Source organism: Mya arenaria, chromosome 9 (genome assembly GCF_026914265.1).
Source record: "Mya arenaria isolate MELC-2E11 chromosome 9, ASM2691426v1".
NCBI classification, from domain to species: Eukaryota; Metazoa; Mollusca; class Bivalvia; order Myida; family Myidae; genus Mya; species Mya arenaria.
In genome coordinates, this window is record NC_069130.1 from 45068342 (window position 1) to 45087493 (window position 19152).

General features: G+C 36.5%; 3 protein-coding genes across 3 annotated transcripts; all 3 read right to left on the reverse strand.

Moving 5' to 3' along the window:
• Positions 1 to 5456: 5456 nt before the first annotated feature.
• On the reverse strand, positions 5457 to 8837 carry LOC128246076 (uncharacterized). Its single transcript, XM_052964284.1, has one exon. It carries the CDS (start codon positions 8835 to 8837, stop codon positions 5457 to 5459), a length of 3381 nt encoding a protein of 1126 aa, XP_052820244.1.
• A 106-nt stretch (positions 8838 to 8943) lies between these two features.
• Positions 8944 to 10713, reverse strand: LOC128246077 (uncharacterized). Its single transcript, XM_052964285.1, has one exon. It carries the CDS (start codon positions 10711 to 10713, stop codon positions 8944 to 8946), a length of 1770 nt encoding a protein of 589 aa, XP_052820245.1.
• A 456-nt stretch (positions 10714 to 11169) lies between these two features.
• Positions 11170 to 16246, reverse strand: LOC128246079 (uncharacterized). Its single transcript, XM_052964286.1, has 2 exons — positions 15644 to 16246; positions 11170 to 14433 (listed from the first exon to the last, which is right to left on the reverse strand). Exons 1-2 carry the CDS (start codon positions 16244 to 16246, stop codon positions 11170 to 11172), a joined length of 3867 nt encoding a protein of 1288 aa, XP_052820246.1.
• Between the last annotated feature and the right edge of the window lie 2906 nt (positions 16247 to 19152).

Consider the following 19152-nt stretch of genomic DNA (forward strand, 5'->3'; position numbering starts at 1 on the left):
AAGCAAATGATAGCATTTTTAAACCAGCTGCTTTGTCAGCAACCGACCATTAAAGAACAAGCAAACGATAGCCTTTGTATACCAGCTGCTACGTCGGCATGTATATTTTTAACATGTGTGTCAATGGCGTAGCCAGGCTGTACTGAATGTTACGCACAAATGTGAGAGGCTATGGGATGGGTAATCCCTGTAACCGTAGGGGTTAAAGGGGGGGGGGGGGTGCTCCCCACGGAAAAGTGGAACATAGAACTAACATGTTTAGCATTGATTTGTATTTGTCGGAATTTATAGGTTCGAGGTCGACGACTGTAGTAACCAAGTGATTTTAAGGCTCTGTTAGCTATCTAGCACAGAGAAACAATGCTTTCTATAGCTGATCTTCCCTTTAAGGTTTTATTCTGATGTCAAAACATAGCTTAGCCCTCGACTTTGATTCCATGTTTGGCCATTTTTTTCACTTTTCAAATTGATGTTACGCATGTGCGTAAGTGCGTAACGCTGGCTATGCCCCTGTGTGTATTTTCAACGCAGTAATTGCGTACAAAGTATTTCAGAAATGAGCATGTACTTATATCATGTGACCAGCGAGATACTTAAAATAGAAAACTGGCTTAAGTACGGAAATGACTAAAGATGTTTGTACTCTGTATCACATGCATATATCTGATAATCAAAATGATAATCAAAATATGAACAAAGAGCTTAACCATGTACATGAGAACTGTGGATTTTGAATTAAGATGGGAAACTGAGATTTGTTCACTTAACCTGCAGCTTCTGCTTAAGTGATGTGCAAATTTAACATGTCAAAGTTCAAGAACAATTTCCTGAGTTTCCCCTTAAAGTCGTTATTAGATCGCTGAAGAAGATACTTAATATCCTGTTTATACAAGACATACACAAACAGATTGCTTTGAGTTTAAGAATCTTAAGTGCGTATTGTCTTTGTTTCCTTTGTTGTGATTCACACGGTGTTGATGTCACATGAAGACATGAATATGATGAGTGACAGAAGGGGTTTATCTCTTAGTTCAAACATTACACTGATCAAGGGACATCACCGACCTCACGTAATCTCATGCAAAAGGGGCACACTACAAGTTTACACTTGATAGATGAAGATCTTTTTTTTCCTTTCTTTTTTTGAATATAATTCATTAAAGCTGCACTCTCACAGGTATACCATTTTTACAATTTTTTTTTTATTTTTTGTCTTGGAAGAAGCAAATTTTTGCGTAAATATCTGCAAACCAGTGAAATAAGACTGCTGACAAAACATCAGATCGTAGATTGTCCTATTTCCGTTCCAAAATTAATGTTTTATGGCTTAAACCGTTAGTAACGGTTTAAGAAAAATGCATAAAACATCAATTTTTGAACTTAAATATAAATATGCGATCTAAAAAAAAAATCAGCAGTCTTATAAAACTGGTTTCCATGGATTTTCGCAAAAATTGGCTCGTCTCAAGTCAAAACGTTCAATCTGTGAGAGTGCATCTTAAATGTTTTACTCATTTGCCTTTTTTTAAATAATAATGAAATAACGCACACACACAAAACATGATTTGTGTACAATTAAATGTATTAGCCTCTTGAAAAAAATGGGGATTTCAATTAATAAACTTCGTGCCCACAAATTTTCCATTTAAAACGAAAAACACCAATATATATCGCATTTTTTATATGTACACATATCATATGGGTTTTAATTTTGCTTTTATCATTCAAGTCGAATGAGATTATAACTTTTGATGTGATGTGGCTAAATGAGTTGAGACTGACATTTACTGAAGTATTTCGTGATATCTGGGCCCTGTGTACTGCTAGTATACTGCTATCATTTTTATCACATTCAGCTATATAATTGGATTATCTTATCTCAAAACAACCTTAAATCATAAACAGATTGTCTAAGGTTGAATCCTCTCTATCCTGAATTCAGGATTGTTATCATAAATGGTATCATTTCTGGACAAGGACGCGAATTTAAGTCACTATGTGTTCCGGACTGTTCTTATTTGAACCTTGCGCGCATGTGTCACCAAACCGGACAAGTGGATTTCCTCCCGGTACTCCAATTTCCCCCACAACACAAGAGCACACTCTCGCGTCGTGTCACAGAGTGGGATTGATTTAATTTTGTAATATCTCATTTCAAAATTAATGTAAAACAAGAGCTGTTGTAGGACAGCGCGCTTGACTTTACAACGCTTTGTCGTTATATACCGTCTCCGAGGCATAGTGGTTAAGCATCCGCCTAGGAAGTGGGCGGTCGTGGGTTCGATCCCTGGCCGCGTCATACCAAAGTTAAAGGAAAAGTGGTGTACTCAGTACTGGTTTAACCCAGGAAAGTTGTACCCCGTGTATCGGCGCTTTACACCGAGCACGTAAAAGAACCAAGGGGTTTCTTCGAAAAAGAGCTAGGGTATCGCACCCGGACTTCCTTGTATCCCACCACTGTCTCTTCAGCGTGCTGTCCCTTCAGCAAAAAAACAAAGGACCCCGTTGGAAATAAGTGCTTGCACTTTCACGGGTTATCCTTGAACGCAAGGTCTAAAGAAATACATACATAAATATAATGAATACAAAAATGATGTTATATGTGCCTGTCAAAAGCAATAATAACAAGAGCTGTCGTAATACAGCGCGCTCGACTACGCCGCTTTGACTTAGAAGTGAATACAATAACGATGTAATATGTGCCTGTCAAAAGCAATAAAAAAGCAATAAAACAATCAAATTAAAAAAGTTAACAAGAATCGCGATGTGACAAAACTGGGTTTTTAATGATTGGCGGAAGAGATTCAGTTTCAACTGCTCTCTTCTATTTTTTGTAACAGTGACCTTGATCCTAAGGGCCCCAAACACAATCCAATGGAAGTCCTCCATAATCTTTTCCTACATATCAAGTTTGGTCACAGTATGTCAACCATAACTAAAACAGTAATCTATTTTAGTAACAGTGACCTTGACCCTAGGGGGCCAAAAGGCAATCCAATGAAAGCTCTGCATATTGTCCTATATACCAAATTTGGTTACACTATGTCAACCCTTACTTGAGTTATTTAGTACTTACCATATACCCATTGTTTTAGCAACAGTGACCATGACCTAGACCATAACTCTCTGGGCCCAAAACACAATCTCAAGAAAGGTCTCTATAAACTCTTCCTATATACCAAGTTTTGTCACAATATGTAGATCCTTACTTTAGTTATTCAATACCAACCCCTTTTCTATTAATAGTAACCTTGACCTTGATCCTAGGGGCCTCTAACGCATTCCCATAACAGGTCTTCATAAACTCTTCGTATATTACAAGTTTGGTCTCTTTATGTCAAACCTAGCTAAAATTATTCGATACATAAGATGACTTTGACGCTGCCCTCCCACCAACCAGCCCGAACAATGACGCAAGTCTTCGAATAACTTGTTTTCCCTTTATGAAAATGTGGTTAAGAATATAAAAATGTGCATGTCAAAAGAAATTAAAAGAAAAATCAAAAAATCAATAAATCAATAAATAAATACATAAAAAAAATCAAAGGCCATAATTTGTATTTAGGGTTAAAATGGGGTTGTGTGACCTTAATGTAAGATGGTCGTCATTAATTGTGCGAAGTAATAAGTGCATTGAATGAAGGGTATAGAAGTTTTTCATTAAATCCCAACTTGCCCAAAAACGTTAACCTGCCCTAAAACTTCAACCTAAGTCAATCAGTGGCCATAACTTGTATTAAGGATAATATGGAGTTACGTAACGTCATTGTGTGATGGTCCTAAACAAAAGTGTGAAGTATTAAGTCAATTGAACGAAGGGTATAGAAGTTATAAATAAATATCCCAACCTGCCCTTAAACTTTAACCTAAGTTCCATAGTCAATCAGGGGCCATAATTTGTACAAATGATAATATGGAGTTATCTAACCTCATAATGTGATGGCCCTGTACAACTGTGTGAAGTATTAAGTCAATTGAATGAATGGTATTGGACTTATAAGTGAAAATTCCAACTTGCCCCAAAACTTTAAACCTGCCCTAAAACTTCAACCTAAGTCCATCAGGGACCATAACTTGTATTAAGGATAATATGAGGTTATGGAACCTCATTGTGTGATGGTCCTGAACAACTGTTTGAAGTATTAAGTCAATTGAACGAAGGGTATAGAAGTTATTAATAAATATCCCAACCTGCCCTAAAACTTTAACCTAAGTTCCATAGTCAATCAGGGGCCATAATTTGTATAAAGGATGATATGGAGTTATCTAACCTCATTATGTGATGGCCCTGAACGACTGTGTATTAAGTCAATTGAATGAAGGGTATTGGACTTATAAGTCGAGGGGTGAAAGCGAAAAGGTTCTATCTGTTTCTTTATTTAATGTCACTTAGAACCTTTTCGCTTTCAACCCTCGAAGTGAAAATCCCAACTTGCCCTAAAACTTTAACTGGACGCCGACGCTGGGGCGAGTAGTAAAGCCCTCCTTATTCTTCGAATAGTGGAGCTAAAAAGGTAAACATTTCAAGTAATGCACAAGGTTTTCAATGATTGACAGAACAATGTCAGCCTTCGTTGTGAGACTCAGTATGTTACCTTCTATTTTTATTAACAGTGTTCTCCTGGGTGAAGAGGTTTTAGTCATGTTTTGGGTTTAAAGAACACTAAACTATACTTCTTTCAATTTTAACTTTATTTTGTTTTGTTTTATGTTACATCATTTTGTAGCAGTCAACAACTCTCTTTTTTTTTTATATCCCCCAGCGAAGGTTACATAAAACTATTATCAATAGTCCTTCACAACATTCTCCCCTCCTTGATAAGACATAGTCTGATCAACATCAAAGTAATACCTATAACTGTCCATAGAACTATTAAATTAAACAAATCAGCATTTCTTCTTACAAATTTTAACTCAGACTTGTCAAAGACATACAAATGATTTAATCACTAAACATATTTTTGAAATTACTTATTCCAAAAAATAAAACAATTTAATCTGCGAATTATTGCCTTAACTTTGATAGATATGAAAATGTTACCTTCCAGAACTTACACAAATTAAAATTAATACAATTCTAAGCACATTCCCAATAAATTGTAAACAATGCAATGTTAACAAATATTTCCACTTCAGTCATAACAATGTCACCCACCAAATACAATGAACATTAATACCAACATCATATCAAACATCAATAACATTTCAAATTTGTGTTCAGTATATGGTGTGCATGTAAGGCAAAAATATTTTGTACAGCACAAGGATTATTATGCCCCAGCACAGTGCTGACATTATCTACTTTGACAAAAACAACACTTTCTGTTCCTCTGAACTCTTCATCTGTGTGTTTCCTGTAAATGTATTTTAGGATTAAATTAATAGTTCTGTCTAGCTCAGGGAGTATTATGCCCTTTAATTAACACAAAGCTAGACGATACAAACATTATGTTAAATTACACATCACACTCTAGAGGACAAAGCTTCACAATTGGTCTCTTCATGTCTTTTCCGTTGACGAACACTCTAGCTGAACGAACATGTCCATCGACTCCTGGGTAAACCTCAACGATACGTCCCAACGGCCACTGTCCACGCTGAGTGTCTGGAGCTACCACGAGCACTACGTCCCCCACTGCAAGGTCTCGTTTCCCTTGGAACCAGCGTCTCCTTGGTGCAAGACTGGGGAGCCACTCTTTTAGCCACCTTTGCCAGAAGTGTCTCATAAGTTCTTGTACACGTCTCCACCTATTTAACGGATGATAGGCTACAATGTCCACTGATTGCGGAGCAAACTGCCCGCCGACTTGTCCAAACAAGAAGTGATTCGGCGTCAAGGGTGTAACATCTGCAGGATTTGCTGTCTGGTATGTTAACGGCCTTGAGTTTATTAATGATTCTGCTCCTACAAATGCTGTAGTTAACTCTTCATCTGTTACATCTGCTCCATGAAGTATAGCAAATATTGCTCTCTTTGCTGCCTTTATCATGATTTCATGGACACCACCCCAATGTGGTGCTAATGGGGGATTAAACTGCCAGTCTATTCCTTTGTCCGCTGTTCTTTTTATGATTTCCTTATCATCAAATAACTTCACTAGTTGTTTCAACTCCTTTTCAGCACCAACAAAGTTTTTACCATTGTCACTTAACACTTTGACTGGTAAGCCCCTTCTGCTGACCATCCTATAAAATGCATTAAGAAATGAACTAGTGTCCAACGCATATGCCACTTCCAGATGTACAGCTCTCGATGCTAAACACGTGAATAGGCACAAATACCGCTTTTGCCTACTCTTTCCTCTTCCTTGTTTTGTCAAGAATGGTCCTCCATAGTCTACAGCAACATGCGCAAAAGCTCTTAATGGCATATTCAGTCTTATCTGGGGTAATGGAGCCATTATCTGTTGTGCAGGTTTCGCCTTACGTCTCTTACATTCTGAACACAAGTTTTCAACTTCACGAATAACTTCTCTTGCGTGTATTACCCAATACCTTGTAGACAGTTCCGACAAAGTTAGATTTGTTCCACTATGCCCGTTCTTTTCATGAATGTCTCTTACAATCAGTTTTGTTGTCCATGAATGTCTTGGTAATATGATTGGATTTCTACTTTCAAATGGCATGAAATCAGCATATTTTAACCTTGAACTGCTTCTGATAACACCATCTGTGTCTGACACTGGATTCAATGACAACAAAATACTGTTTTTCTGCAATAACTTTCCATTTACAATGTCTCTATACTCTGGAAACTGTTTCTTCTGTGTTGCCTGTGTTATTTGTCTTTCACTGTCTTGTAATTCGTCAAATGTCAGTTCACCTACTTTCCTGTCTTCACTATTTAACAGGCAGTTTTGGATGAATCTCATAACCCATGCATTGACTCGTTTCAACCTTTTCCAACTTGAGTATCTAGTTGGATCCAATCGCCAAACATTTGGTTGTTTTGCACTTCTAGTTTCTATATCTTTCATAGTGAAACTGTCCTTGGCATTTACATTAAATGTCTTTTCATCATTTTTTTCATTTGCAGACTTTTTCATCTCTTGTCTTTCTTTCGATTCTGGTACTGATGTTTGAGGCCATTCCGGTTCATTTTCTTTCAAGAATTCTGGTCCTTCCCACCATGTTTTATCTTCAATGAGTTTGGTAATGTTCAGCCCTCTTGAAAGAAGATCAGATGGATTCTGTTTTCCTGGTATGTGACGCCACTGACTCGGTGTTGTGCGTTTCTGAATTTCTCCAACTCTGTTGGCTACAAATGTCTTGAATACACGGCTCTGATTCCGAACCCAAAATACCACATCCATACTATCAGTCCAAAATGTACATTCACTAATGTCTATTTCAAGAGCTTCACAAATGTTTGATGTAAGTTGTGCACTCAACTGAGCTGCCATTAGTTCTAGCCTTGGAATGCTTATAGCAGATATCGGTGCCACTCTACTTTTTGATGCTACTAAAATCACTGAAATTTCACTTTTTTCATGTTGGCATCTAGCATAAACAGCTGCCCCATATGCACTTTGTGAAGCATCAGAAAATGCATGCAGTGTTAGTTTTTCAGTTCTTTCATAACTTGAAATGCATCTTGGAACCTTAATTTGATGAACACAAGCTAGTTCTTCAAACCAATCACCAATTTTTATTCTGGTTTTTTCATGTACTTTTTCGTCCCAATCAACACCTGATATCCAAATGTCCTGCATTAACATTTTAGCTATAATGGTGTATGGAGTTAACAATCCCAGCGGATCAAATAATGTCGATATTTTCTTGAGATATTCACGCTTTGTCATGCCCTTGTTTTCATCAACTGCTGTGAATTCGAATGAAAATATATCTTCTTCAGGTACCCATGTTACCCCTAGTGTTTTCACCTTGGGAAGTTCATTCTTTTGTAAATCTACCGTCTTTGCTCTATGTTCTACTGGAATCTGTTCTAGTACCGTTTTGGAGTTTGATATCCATTTTCGAGCATTCATTCCTGCCTTTTCCCAAAGGGCTGTAAGTTCTTTATACAATCTAATTGCAACTTTATCATTATCAACCGAGTCCATGCTGTCGTCCATATATGTCGATTTCAACACTGTTTCTGCTGCCAAAGGGTACTCATTTTCATACAGTCTAGCATTATATTGAGACACAAACTGAGCCAGGAATGGAGATGCGTTCACCCCAAAAACAAGTCTGTTAAACTGATAGACATCTGGTTCTAGTTCTGGAGATGGTCGCCATAAAAAGCGATGAAATCTTCTATCTGGAGGTGTGATTCCGACTCGAAGATACATTTCTTGGATATCACATGCTACTGCGATCTTGTCTCTTCTAAATCGCAACAGAACATCGAACAAATTGTTTTGTAAGCTGGGCCCCTGCTCTATCACGTCATTCAAACTTGCTCCTTTACAACTAGCAGACGCGTCGAAGACAATTCTTACCTTTGTTGTATCTTTGTTCATTTTCACAACTGGAAAGTGAGGTAACAGCCAGTTATTTTCTTTTAAACTTTCTTCCTTTTCATCCGTTTCCACCTTTTCTATATAGCCTTTTGTAAGGTAACCTTGAAGTGTCTCATTATACATCTTTTCAACTACTGGTTCTTTTCTTAGTTTCTTTTCTGTGCTTTCAAGGCGTCTTTTTGCCATTTCATAATTGTTTAACAATTCATTTCTGTTCTCTTTCCATGGTATTTCTACAACATAGTGATTGTCTTCAAATTTCACTGTTTTCTCTGTGCTCTCATAAATATCTCTATCTTTCATTGACATGACTGATTTCTCTTGCACTCCTTCATTTTCAATTTCCCAGAATTTCTGTAACGTGCTATCCATTTCATCATTGTTGATGTGAAAGGTAAAGAAATTTGTCTGATGCTCATTTGTTGGCCCTACACATGTCCAGCCAAGAGGAGTTAATCGCGCCACTGGAGACCCATTTTCACTCTGTATCACCTAGTGATCTGTGTAATTCAACATAGTCAAGTCCAATAAGCAGATCAACCTTTGACCGTTTGCCAATTCTCGGAAAGTTGATTCCCTGAAGATGTGACCATTTCTTTGCATTTCTATTCCAGTCAATAGCTTGCAGCCTTCCTGTTACATTTTTTGTTGTTTGAACAGTCATTTCAATTTCAAAGTTTTTGCTTGTATCAAGCAAAGTAAAGTTAGCTTCCATTGTGTCAAATCTTTCAGTTTTACCATTTATTACATTGACTTCAACTGTTTGTTTTTCACCACTAATTCCAAGTTCAGCAATAACATCTTCATTTATGTATGATTTTGTACTACCATCATCAAGTAATGCATTTATTTTGATTTCTTTCTCATGCACTTTGATTATTACAGGAACTGTTCTTAATGATATGTAGTTTGAATGACTAGATGTAAACACTCTTTCTTGTGTTTGTGCCTTTGGTTCAAATGTTTCAGCCTGAGCATTTAATCCTGCATCTACAGCTCTTCCTACATTGTGCAGTAATCGATTGTAGGTTTTTTCGCATCCATCTATGCCACATTTCCCTTTATATCGACATTCTTTTCCAGTATGACTTGATTGTAAACAACGAAAACATAAACGATTTTCTTTTGCCTTCTTCCACCTATCTTCTATTGTCATATCTTTAAATCTTTGGCATTCCCAAACTCTATGATCTTTGTAGCAAATTCTACATGCACCTTTCTTCTGATCTGTGTTTCCAAAATAGGATCTAGCTGGCTTTTCAGTTTGTCTGTTAAAATGGTGATTTGTTAACCCATAGATGGTTTCTTCAGCGTTAACAGCATATTCTGCCTCTTGGTTCACAAATGTTCTTAACGTTTCTACTCCTTCTACTAATTCTTGTTCATGAACCTTCCTATTGTAGCGAATAAGCATAGACTGCGGCAACTTTTTCATAAGTCTATAGTACAGTGACCCATCATTCAAATCTTCCATATGGTCTACTTCTTTCAAATTTATGACGGCAATGTCCAATAAATCAGCAAAATTTTCTAATCCTTTCACATTTTCATTTTTAAGAGGTGGAAATTTCTCTAGTTCATCCAGAAATCTATTTACAATGCGTTTTGTACCTCCATATTTCCTTTCTAATCGTTCCTTCGCGGCATCATAAGCCGCCGCAGAATGACCAAGATTTTCTATAGAAGCCAATGCCTCCCCTCCTAGATATTGCCTGAGCTGCAAAAGTTTATATTCGGCACTACAATGCTCTGCGCTGTCTACACATGAGTAATATGCAGCTTTCCATGCGGGGTACTTAATTTTGTTTCCGTAAAAAATTGGTATAGAAACCTTTTTCAATTGTTTCCAAAGATCCTTACCAATTTTACTTTCTTCTTCAGCGCCATGACTTCCTTGACCTGTACTTATCTCTTTCTGTTTCCTGTGGTACTCTTTTGCCCCTTTTTCATAACTACTATCGCACTCTTCCACCTCTTCTGTAACTTTTTTCAACTCTTTTGTGTTCTTTGTAATTTTTAAATGTTCAATCATATTGTCTAGGCTACTTTGGTATTTGTCCATTTCTGCTTCCAATCGGTCTAAACATTCTTTTAGCTCCTCACCACTAGTGTCAGAGTCCGATTTACACAGATCCAAAAGTCTATTTCTTATTCGGGTATAACCTGCTTTGGTTCTCGACTTCTTCTGTTTTAATGAGGCATATTCTATTTCTGCAGATATCTGTGAACTATCCTCGTGATCAGACATGATGCTGATATAAACTTATATGAACTAATTTTTAAAGGTAAATATTTCACGTGGTCCGAATGTTTCGTCCGAATTACTATACCACTTTTTATTCTTCGTCCGAAAACACAACAACCCTATAAGTCTCTCACAAAACCACGCTCTGCTACCAATTTTGTTCTCCTGGGTGAAGAGGTTTTAGTCATGTTTTGGGTTTAAAGAACACTAAACTATACTTCTTTCAATTTTAACTTTATTTTGTTTTTGTTGTTGTTGTTTGTCGAATTATGGCGTCGTCGTCGCCTATGGTCTCGATGTACTATATCGAATATTTTTGCCGATATCATCTTAGTGCTTTATTCTATGTACTTGAACTCTTGTTACTTTTTTTTTTTTTTTTGGACTCATCGAATTTTGGAAAGTTGTGTGTTTTTTAAAAAGGAATTATTTTTTGTTATTTTTTATAAAATTAAATATTTATAGCCTGTTTGTTTCTGACAGATATAAGCTTAATGAATCCATCAGTTCTTCTTTCGCACAGGTATTCGTTATTTCTTCTATTTCACCCGCTAATAACCCCAACGTAATTGCTACTTTGGGTATGCAATATCTGTATAGTATTTGCATAGTTCTTTCTTCCAGTCCTCTTCTAGCTTCATCATACTTTTTACAGTGGAATAAGAAGTGGTCTATGGTTTCAGGAACTTGGCAGACACTGCAACAGTTGTCTGTTTGGTCTGGTGTCTGTTTTGCCCAGTGATCTTTCAACCGGGTGTGACCACTTAGGAGTTGGTTGATTTGGCTGAAACATTTTCTTTTCTTTTCACCAACGCAGTTTCTTACCCCGGGTGTGACAAAGATGTCATGTATGGCGGAAGACCTCTCAGAGTTACGGTATTGGGCTGACCATTTTTCATTAATTGCTTTTCTTTTCATCATTTGCATGACTTCACCTGCATCTTTCTTTTCATCATCGAATTCTGCTTCATCAAATTCTGCTGCCTTCTTAGCCCCTTTTTTTGCCTGCTCGTCAGCCAGCTCATTTCCCTCTATGTTTTTATGGCCAGGTATCCAGTGCACATGGAGTGTATTACCATTGTCCTCTAAACTTGTTACAGATGTTTTAATGTTAAAAACGGTTTCAATTTTGTTCTTGGGAATCTCTCTTGAAAATGCTGTTGATATTGCTCCCTGGCAGTCTGTGAATATGTGAATGTTTTTTCTTTGTGGTGTTGTAGCTGTTAGAAAGTCCAGTGAAAGTTCAATACCCGCCATTTCGCCAGAAAAGTTGTTGCCAAGTTTTGACACGCCCTTATTTAACAAAACTGGATTTGTCTTGTATCCTTCAAGATAGATGGCAGCACCCGCACCGGTAGGGCCTGGGTTACCCAGTGAAGAGCCGTCTGTAAACACTAGGATGTCTCCTCCAGAGCTAGCATCTAGTATGTGTGCTATATTTGCTGTCTGGGTTTCCTTATCCACAGTGAATTGTTCGAAGTTAACCTTTTCGCGTGTCCTAGAAAGACCAATGTACTTCACGTTGTACTCAAATTCCTTCTCTATATTTTCTAGCTTGATTTTGTCTTTGAGTTCTGTGTAGCGGCACATTAGAAGCGCAAATGTTGTAGGTTTCCCTCTAAAACTTGACCTATTTGACATCCACTTGTTAAAGTCTGCTTTCAGTGGATCTTCATCTCTTTTGGCTACAATTCTGACCAGTTCCTCTGCTTGTCTCAACTTAATGTGAATGTTCATTGGTAGGGTATTTGTTAATAGTTCCAATGATTCTGTGCTTGTACTTGGTAAACATCCACTAGCTTTTAACATGGCGCTGCGTTGGACCGGTTCAAATGCGCGTATGCATTGGTCAGTTTGAGTGACCAGTACAGGTAAGCCAAAGTCCAAAATTGGCAAGACCAAGGCTTTGTAGAGTTTCATATATGTAGTCTGTGTGCAACCTCTGTATTTACTTGTGAAACAATCAAGTCCTTTTAGTGCCCTGTAGCCAGCCATTGACTTCTCATGAATGTGGGTGTTGAATGACAAGTTGTTGTCTATGGTTACCCCTAGCAATTTTTTGTTTTGAACCAGCTCAATGGGAATATTATTGTAAACCAACTTCTTAAAGGGTTCAATGTCAGTTTTGAATAGGATTGCCTTAGTTTTTTCAGAGGCTATGCTCATGTTCCATTGATCACACCATATATTAATCTTATGAAGATCTTCATTTGTTTTTTCAATGGCGTTTTCAATTGACTTGTCACTGTTCCATATGCTGGCATCATCTGCAAATTCTGTATGATGTCCGGTCACTCCATCCATGCTGTCCCTTGTGTAGAGGTTGCAGAGTGTTGGGCTCAGAACAGACCCCTGTGGAATGCCTACTTTAGAAATGATTAACGGAGACTTGTGGTCATTTACCTTTAGGTAGTATTTTCTGTCGGTTATGAACTCCTTCAAGTATATCCAAAGTCTTCCACGAATGTTGCTGTTGAATGCCTTTTGGAGTAGACCAGCCCTCCAAACTCTTTCAAAGCATGATTCATAGTCCATGATGACTAATGCTGATTTTTCACCCTTATTGTTGTTTTCCTGTATGCTTTGTACAATACGTAGTAGGGATTGCGTACAAGACTTATTTTTCCTATATGCATTCTGATATTTTGACACTGCTTGTTCTGTTTCAAGTTTCCATGTTAGTCTCTTTTTTATAATTTTTTCAAGTAATTTTCCAATGATGCTTTCTAATGTTATAGGTCTGTATGATTTAACTGTATTGTAGTTTTCTTTTCCAGGCTTTGGTAGCATTATTTTTGGGTCTGTTTTAAAACCGCCTGGCAGTTTACCTCTCTCCCAGCATCTTTGGAACAAGAAAAGCAGACTTTTGCTTAGTAATTCGCCACAATTTTTCAACATTACCCCAAAAATTCTCTCTTCTGGACATGGTGCACTGTTCTTGTCAAATTCTTTTAATACCGATTCTACTTCATCAAGTGTTATGTCTGAATTTTCCATTGTGTGTGGATCTCTCACCAGAGACATTCTTTCATCATTTTCAATGGTTTCAACTTGATTTTCAATTTGGTAGTAATGTGTATGGCACTTTTCTTTCACTTCGAGTGTTTCTTTACCATATTTTTGTTTCATTTCTTGAAAAATCTCCACATCAGATACTGCTAAGGATAAGTCTTCTTTAACAATAGGCTGGACTGCACACTTGGATTCATCACTTCTATGTTTGTTTATTATTTTCCAAAACTTCTCTGGTTTCCTAGGATCCAGCTCATGTGTCAGTAGGTCAAGGTATGCAGTTTTTGCCTTTTCTATAGCTTCCTGGAATGCCTGTCTTGAAATACTAACTGCACGTTCATTAGCCGGATCTGACCTTACCTGGAATTTTCTTTTTGCCTGTTTGAACTTTTTGTTGAGCTCATTTAATTCAGGTGACCAATAACCTTTGCTATGTGGACAAATCTTCTTCTTAGGTATCACATTTTCTGCACAGCTGAGAAGAGTCTCTACTAGAGATGCATACATTACATCCACACTTGAGTTTGTTTGTTGTTCAATCCATGACTGTAATCTCTCTGAAGTTTCTTTTTCCCAGGTTAACCAATTGGCATTTTTAAAATCCCATCTTTCTTCAGCTTTCCAGGTCTCTTTTTCACCCAGTTGAAATGTTATGAGTTTATGATCTGTGTTTAAGTAAGCTTCTTCTTGTACTTTCCAGTTGCTGATGTTCTGTGACAGGGAGCCAGTTACTATAGATAAGTCAATCACTTTGTCATTTCTAGTGGGTGTCTGATTGTTTAAGACCATTAATTGAGTTCCTTGTAGGTATGTATGAAGTGTTATGCCCAGTTTATTATCTTTTTTGCCGTACCAAAATTTGTGTGAAGCATTAAAATCTCCAAGTATTATTAACGGCGTTCCAAACCCTTGTGCTTGATCTATTATCTCCGTAAACTTTTTAAGCATAAGTTCATTTGATGGGGGTATGTATACAGAGCATATAAGGAAGTTGCATTTTTCATGGAAGACCTCACACCAAACCGCCTCTACATCACATGATCTTAGATCTTTTCTTTCAAATATTTTTATACTCTTGTCAATCATCAGTGCGACTCCACCTCCTTGTATGATTCTTCTTTCACTAGCTACCCAGTGCCATCTTTTCTTTATTGTATCTTTGATATCAACTTCAGGATGCCATATTTCTGATATTGCAAAATTTTTGATGTTTTGTGATTTTACTACATTTTCAATAAAACTAAAAGATGTGTTTATTGATCTTATGTTAGCTTGAGCAATCTTCATTGTACTTTGTAGTATTTAATATCTAAATTAAATGCTACTGTCGTTGTTGTAGTTGATGTTTCAAGCTGATAAATGCTTGACACCCTATGTACCCTGATGAGTGATCTCCTTTGCAATTTACGCAATGCTTAGCATTCCTGCACTTTCCTGAGTGGTTACTTGAGCAATTTTCACAGCAGGGATCTGATTTGCAGGATGCTGCAATATGACCAAATCTTTGACAATTGTAGCACCTGGTTGGGATATTCCGTTTGCTGCGATACGGATGAACGCTGACTTGCCTGTCCTGAATAATGATTCGGCTTTTGAAAAGCGTTTGTTGATCCTGGAATGAAGCACAGCTAACAACAACTATAGGTAAAGGTTTATTTGTGTCTCTGTATCTCAACCTTCTGTAAGATGCCTGTATTCCTGTTTGCGCAACAACTTGTCTGTGGATATCAGTTTCTTTTATGTTGGTGCCCACGTTTTTTAGCACACAAGCTGGTTTGGGATGGGTATCATGTACAGCCAATTTTCCTTTTCCCGTAGAAAATGATCCTTCTGGCCAGTCTTGAAGAAGTTTCTCCTTATCTTCTTTATTTTGTGTGTGAATTGCTATCCCACCTCTAGATAGGGGATATGCTAGCCTTACCTCCACTTTTTTCTGTTTTGCAATCTCTTCGCGTATGATTCTACTATCTTTGAATTTTGAAGGTGACGAGATACCATCAATGATGAGGCAGTTTTTACTGAGGTCCTCTTTAAAAGTTGCTGGTTCTTTGTTTGTTTGATCGGGTTTGTGCTTTATTGATTCCGTACTATTGTCTTTTCTGCTTGATGTAGATACTTCTGACTGCTGAAGAGCGATAAGTTCAGGAGCTGGAATCGTATCAGTTTGAATACTTACATCAGCCTGGCTCTTTTGCTGATTATCTTCTTTTTGTGTATTTGATTTAACAAATCTTATCCAAGGAGAGTGTTCAACTACACACAATGCACATGGGAAGAGTATTTTGTGTTTATCTATTTTGTACAGGTCTTCTATCCGTAGATAAGAACATTCAAGATGCCACCACTGATTACATATATCACACTGAATCCAGGGTCTGTCTGGGAAACGTCGAATCTGGTCTGGAGGTTCTATTTTCAGGCAAGCACAGCAAATGGTTTCTTCAATGTTTCTTGGGGATGGTGGAGGTGAACGGGATTTTGATTTGTTAATCTTCTTTTTCTTGCCCTTTCTTTTTCCAGCCATGTTTAATAGTCTGTATTTACATATTAATCTTTATTTTGGTATTTCTTAATGATAACATAAACTTTTTACCTTAGTGTTCGTTGAAAAGAAGTGAAAACCGTGTCCAAACCTCGTCAAAGCACTTTGTTTACATGTTTATATCTTTTACCCGTACCGGAAGTTACCATCAGCTGTTAACTGTCAGAATGATGCACAGAAATTTTACACTTTTTACACAAAATATATTGAATTAGACACTTTAATATTTCCCAATCATTTCCTTTTACACTTCTTGATTGTTTCAAATAACTTTTCATTCAACAAATCACTAAATTTAAGCTAATTTTAAATATTTTCAATTTTGAAATAAAAACAACAACTTTCCGTTTTCGTGACGTCACGTCATGTAAAACAATTGTAATTGTCATGTTGTAAAGCTGCAGTTGTATAACATCATGTCTGTTTTGTTTTATGTTACATCATTTTGTAGCAGTCAACAACTCTCTTTTTTTATATCCCCCAGCGAAGGTTACATAAAACTATTATCAATAGTCCTTCACAACAAACAGTGACCTTGACCATAGGGACCCCAAATGTAATCTCATGAAAGTCTCCATAAACTCTTCCTAAATACCAATTTGGTCAAAATATGTCAACCCTTATTAAGGTTATTCAGTACCAAGTGGGTATCTTGTTGTAAAGTTGCAATTTTATAACGTTATGTCTGTGAAGTTGTATAGCTGCAATTTTATAACGTCATGTCTGTGAAGTTGTAAGGCTGCATGACGTCATATGTCTGTGAATGTGTAAAGCTGCAATTTGATGACGTCATGTATGTGAAGTTTTAAAGCTGCAATTTAATAACGTCATATCTGTGAAGTTGTAAAGCTGCCATTTTATGATGTCATGTCCGTGAAGTTGTAAAGCTGCCATTTTATGACACCATGTCTGTGAAGTTGTCAAGCCGCAATTTAATGACGTCATGTCTGTGAAGTTGTAAAGCTGCCATTTTATGATGTCATGTCCGTGAAGTTGTAAAGCAGCCATTTTATAACGTCATGTCTGTGAAGTTGTCAAGCCGCAATTTAATAACGTCATATCTGTGAAGTTGTAAAGCTGCCATTTTATGATGTCATGTCCGTGAAGTTGTAAAGCAGCCATTTTATAACGTCATGTCTGTGAAGTTGTCAAGCCGCAATTTAATGACGTCATGTCTGTGAAGTTGTAAAGCCGCAATTTAATGACGTCATGTCTGTGAAGATGTAAAGCCGCAATTTTATAACACCATGCATGTGAATGTGTAAAGCTGCCATTTCATAACGTCATGATTGTAAAGTTGTAAAGCCTCAATTTCATGACGTCATATATGTGAAGTTGTAAAGCTGCAGTTGTATAACATCATGTCTGTGAAGTTGTTAAACTGCAAATTTTAACAAATAATAGCAGACGGGTAATGTCATTGGCTAGAAAGGTAATTATAATCTTAACTGTTGTGTTCCAATATCACAACTTCAGTTCGAAAATCAAGAACAACAGAGTTTTACATATTTACATTATATTCTAGTCTTAATACATACTTACATACATATTTAACCGAAGGTATGTTTAACATCATAACTGAACAGAGTATATAACACAGGTCTTAAGCAATGAAATTAAATCATAATTTCTAAATGTATGCATGCAGTATACACATTAAATACACATGTAACTTCGGTCTGAATGCCAATTTTACAACACAGTAAATACACAACAGAATGTATAAGAAATACCAGAATACTTGATGTCAATTTCTAGCACTATGAAGCAACGACATTGGGAATGTTTATACATGTACTGAGCCAATATTCGAGCCCTTGTTGAAGAAATGTTCATAATAACTAGATTTAAAATGTCAAACACATCATTCATATCATTTCTGTGTACGTCATTGTAAAACACACATCTGGGTCATTTATAATTCAGTATGTAACAAATTTTACCATCTTACCAACTGTTCTAGGAGCAAATTTATGACGAAATTAAGATTTGCAGTCTTAAGTCTGAAACTAGGACTTAGAGTCTTTCCATGATAAATGTTAATGACAATAAAATTGAACATGAGTGGGCAATATTGAAGACTCCATCAATATATTGATAAAATCAGAGAGTGCAAATATCTATTGTCAAATTGTCCATATTATTAGTTTTCTACTTCTTCAGAACAGATGTTGGATTACAAGAGTACCAAAATATTTACTGAATGATTGCGCATTATGTGGCCAAAATGTTTTTGTCAGTTTCATCAAGTCAAAATTATTGTTAAATAATATCTATTGAGGATATGTCATTTAAAGAGAATATTGCAACCAGGCCCCAATATCACGAAAATACTTAAGTCAAATCTCAAACTAAGTCTCAACTCATTTCACTATATTAAAGCATAATTTTCTTCAAAATCTTCCGTGTTTTATACTTTTTGAAAACATATTTTCTTATAGAATTTGTTGTTAAAAAGATTTTTTCACTATTTCAAAGAAAACAAATTCTAGAGCAAAAAATATACTCGAGTATTTTATAATTAATACAGAATTGTACTCATATACAATTTTGGCTGTAGAATAGATTTCCCTTGGAATTTGACCAAAGGCTTTTTTCAGCATATTCTATGATAGAATGTGCTTATAAAACTGTAAAAAAAACATATATGATTTTTAATGAATTTTGATGCTATGTGGTATAATGTGTTGAGCCTGAGTTTGAGATTTGACTTAAGTATTTCGTGGTATTGGGGCCCGGTCTTTGTGAAATATAACAATTAAATCAAAAGTACACTGATAAATCGTATATATACTTGCTTACTTGAACTCTCATTATATTCATGGGCAAAACCATTTTAACAACAGAATTTACAATTATGTAATTTCTTTCATAGGCTCAACTCTCAA

What these genes read in the sequence shown, in the direction of transcription:
- LOC128246076 (XM_052964284.1), bottom strand. Translation starts at nt 8,837, where the DNA reads ATGGATAGCACGTTACAGAAATTCTGGGAAATTGAAAATGAAGGAGTG.
- LOC128246077 (XM_052964285.1), bottom strand. Translation starts at nt 10,713, where the DNA reads ATGTCTGATCACGAGGATAGTTCACAGATATCTGCAGAAATAGAATAT.
- LOC128246079 (XM_052964286.1), bottom strand. Translation starts at nt 16,246, where the DNA reads ATGGCTGGAAAAAGAAAGGGCAAGAAAAAGAAGATTAACAAATCAAAA. An exon ending in CAAAACAGAAAAAAGTGGAG is followed by an intron (nt 14,434 to 15,643) that starts GTAAGGCTAGCA and finishes TCCCTGTCACAG; the next exon opens with AACATCAGCAACTGGAAAGT.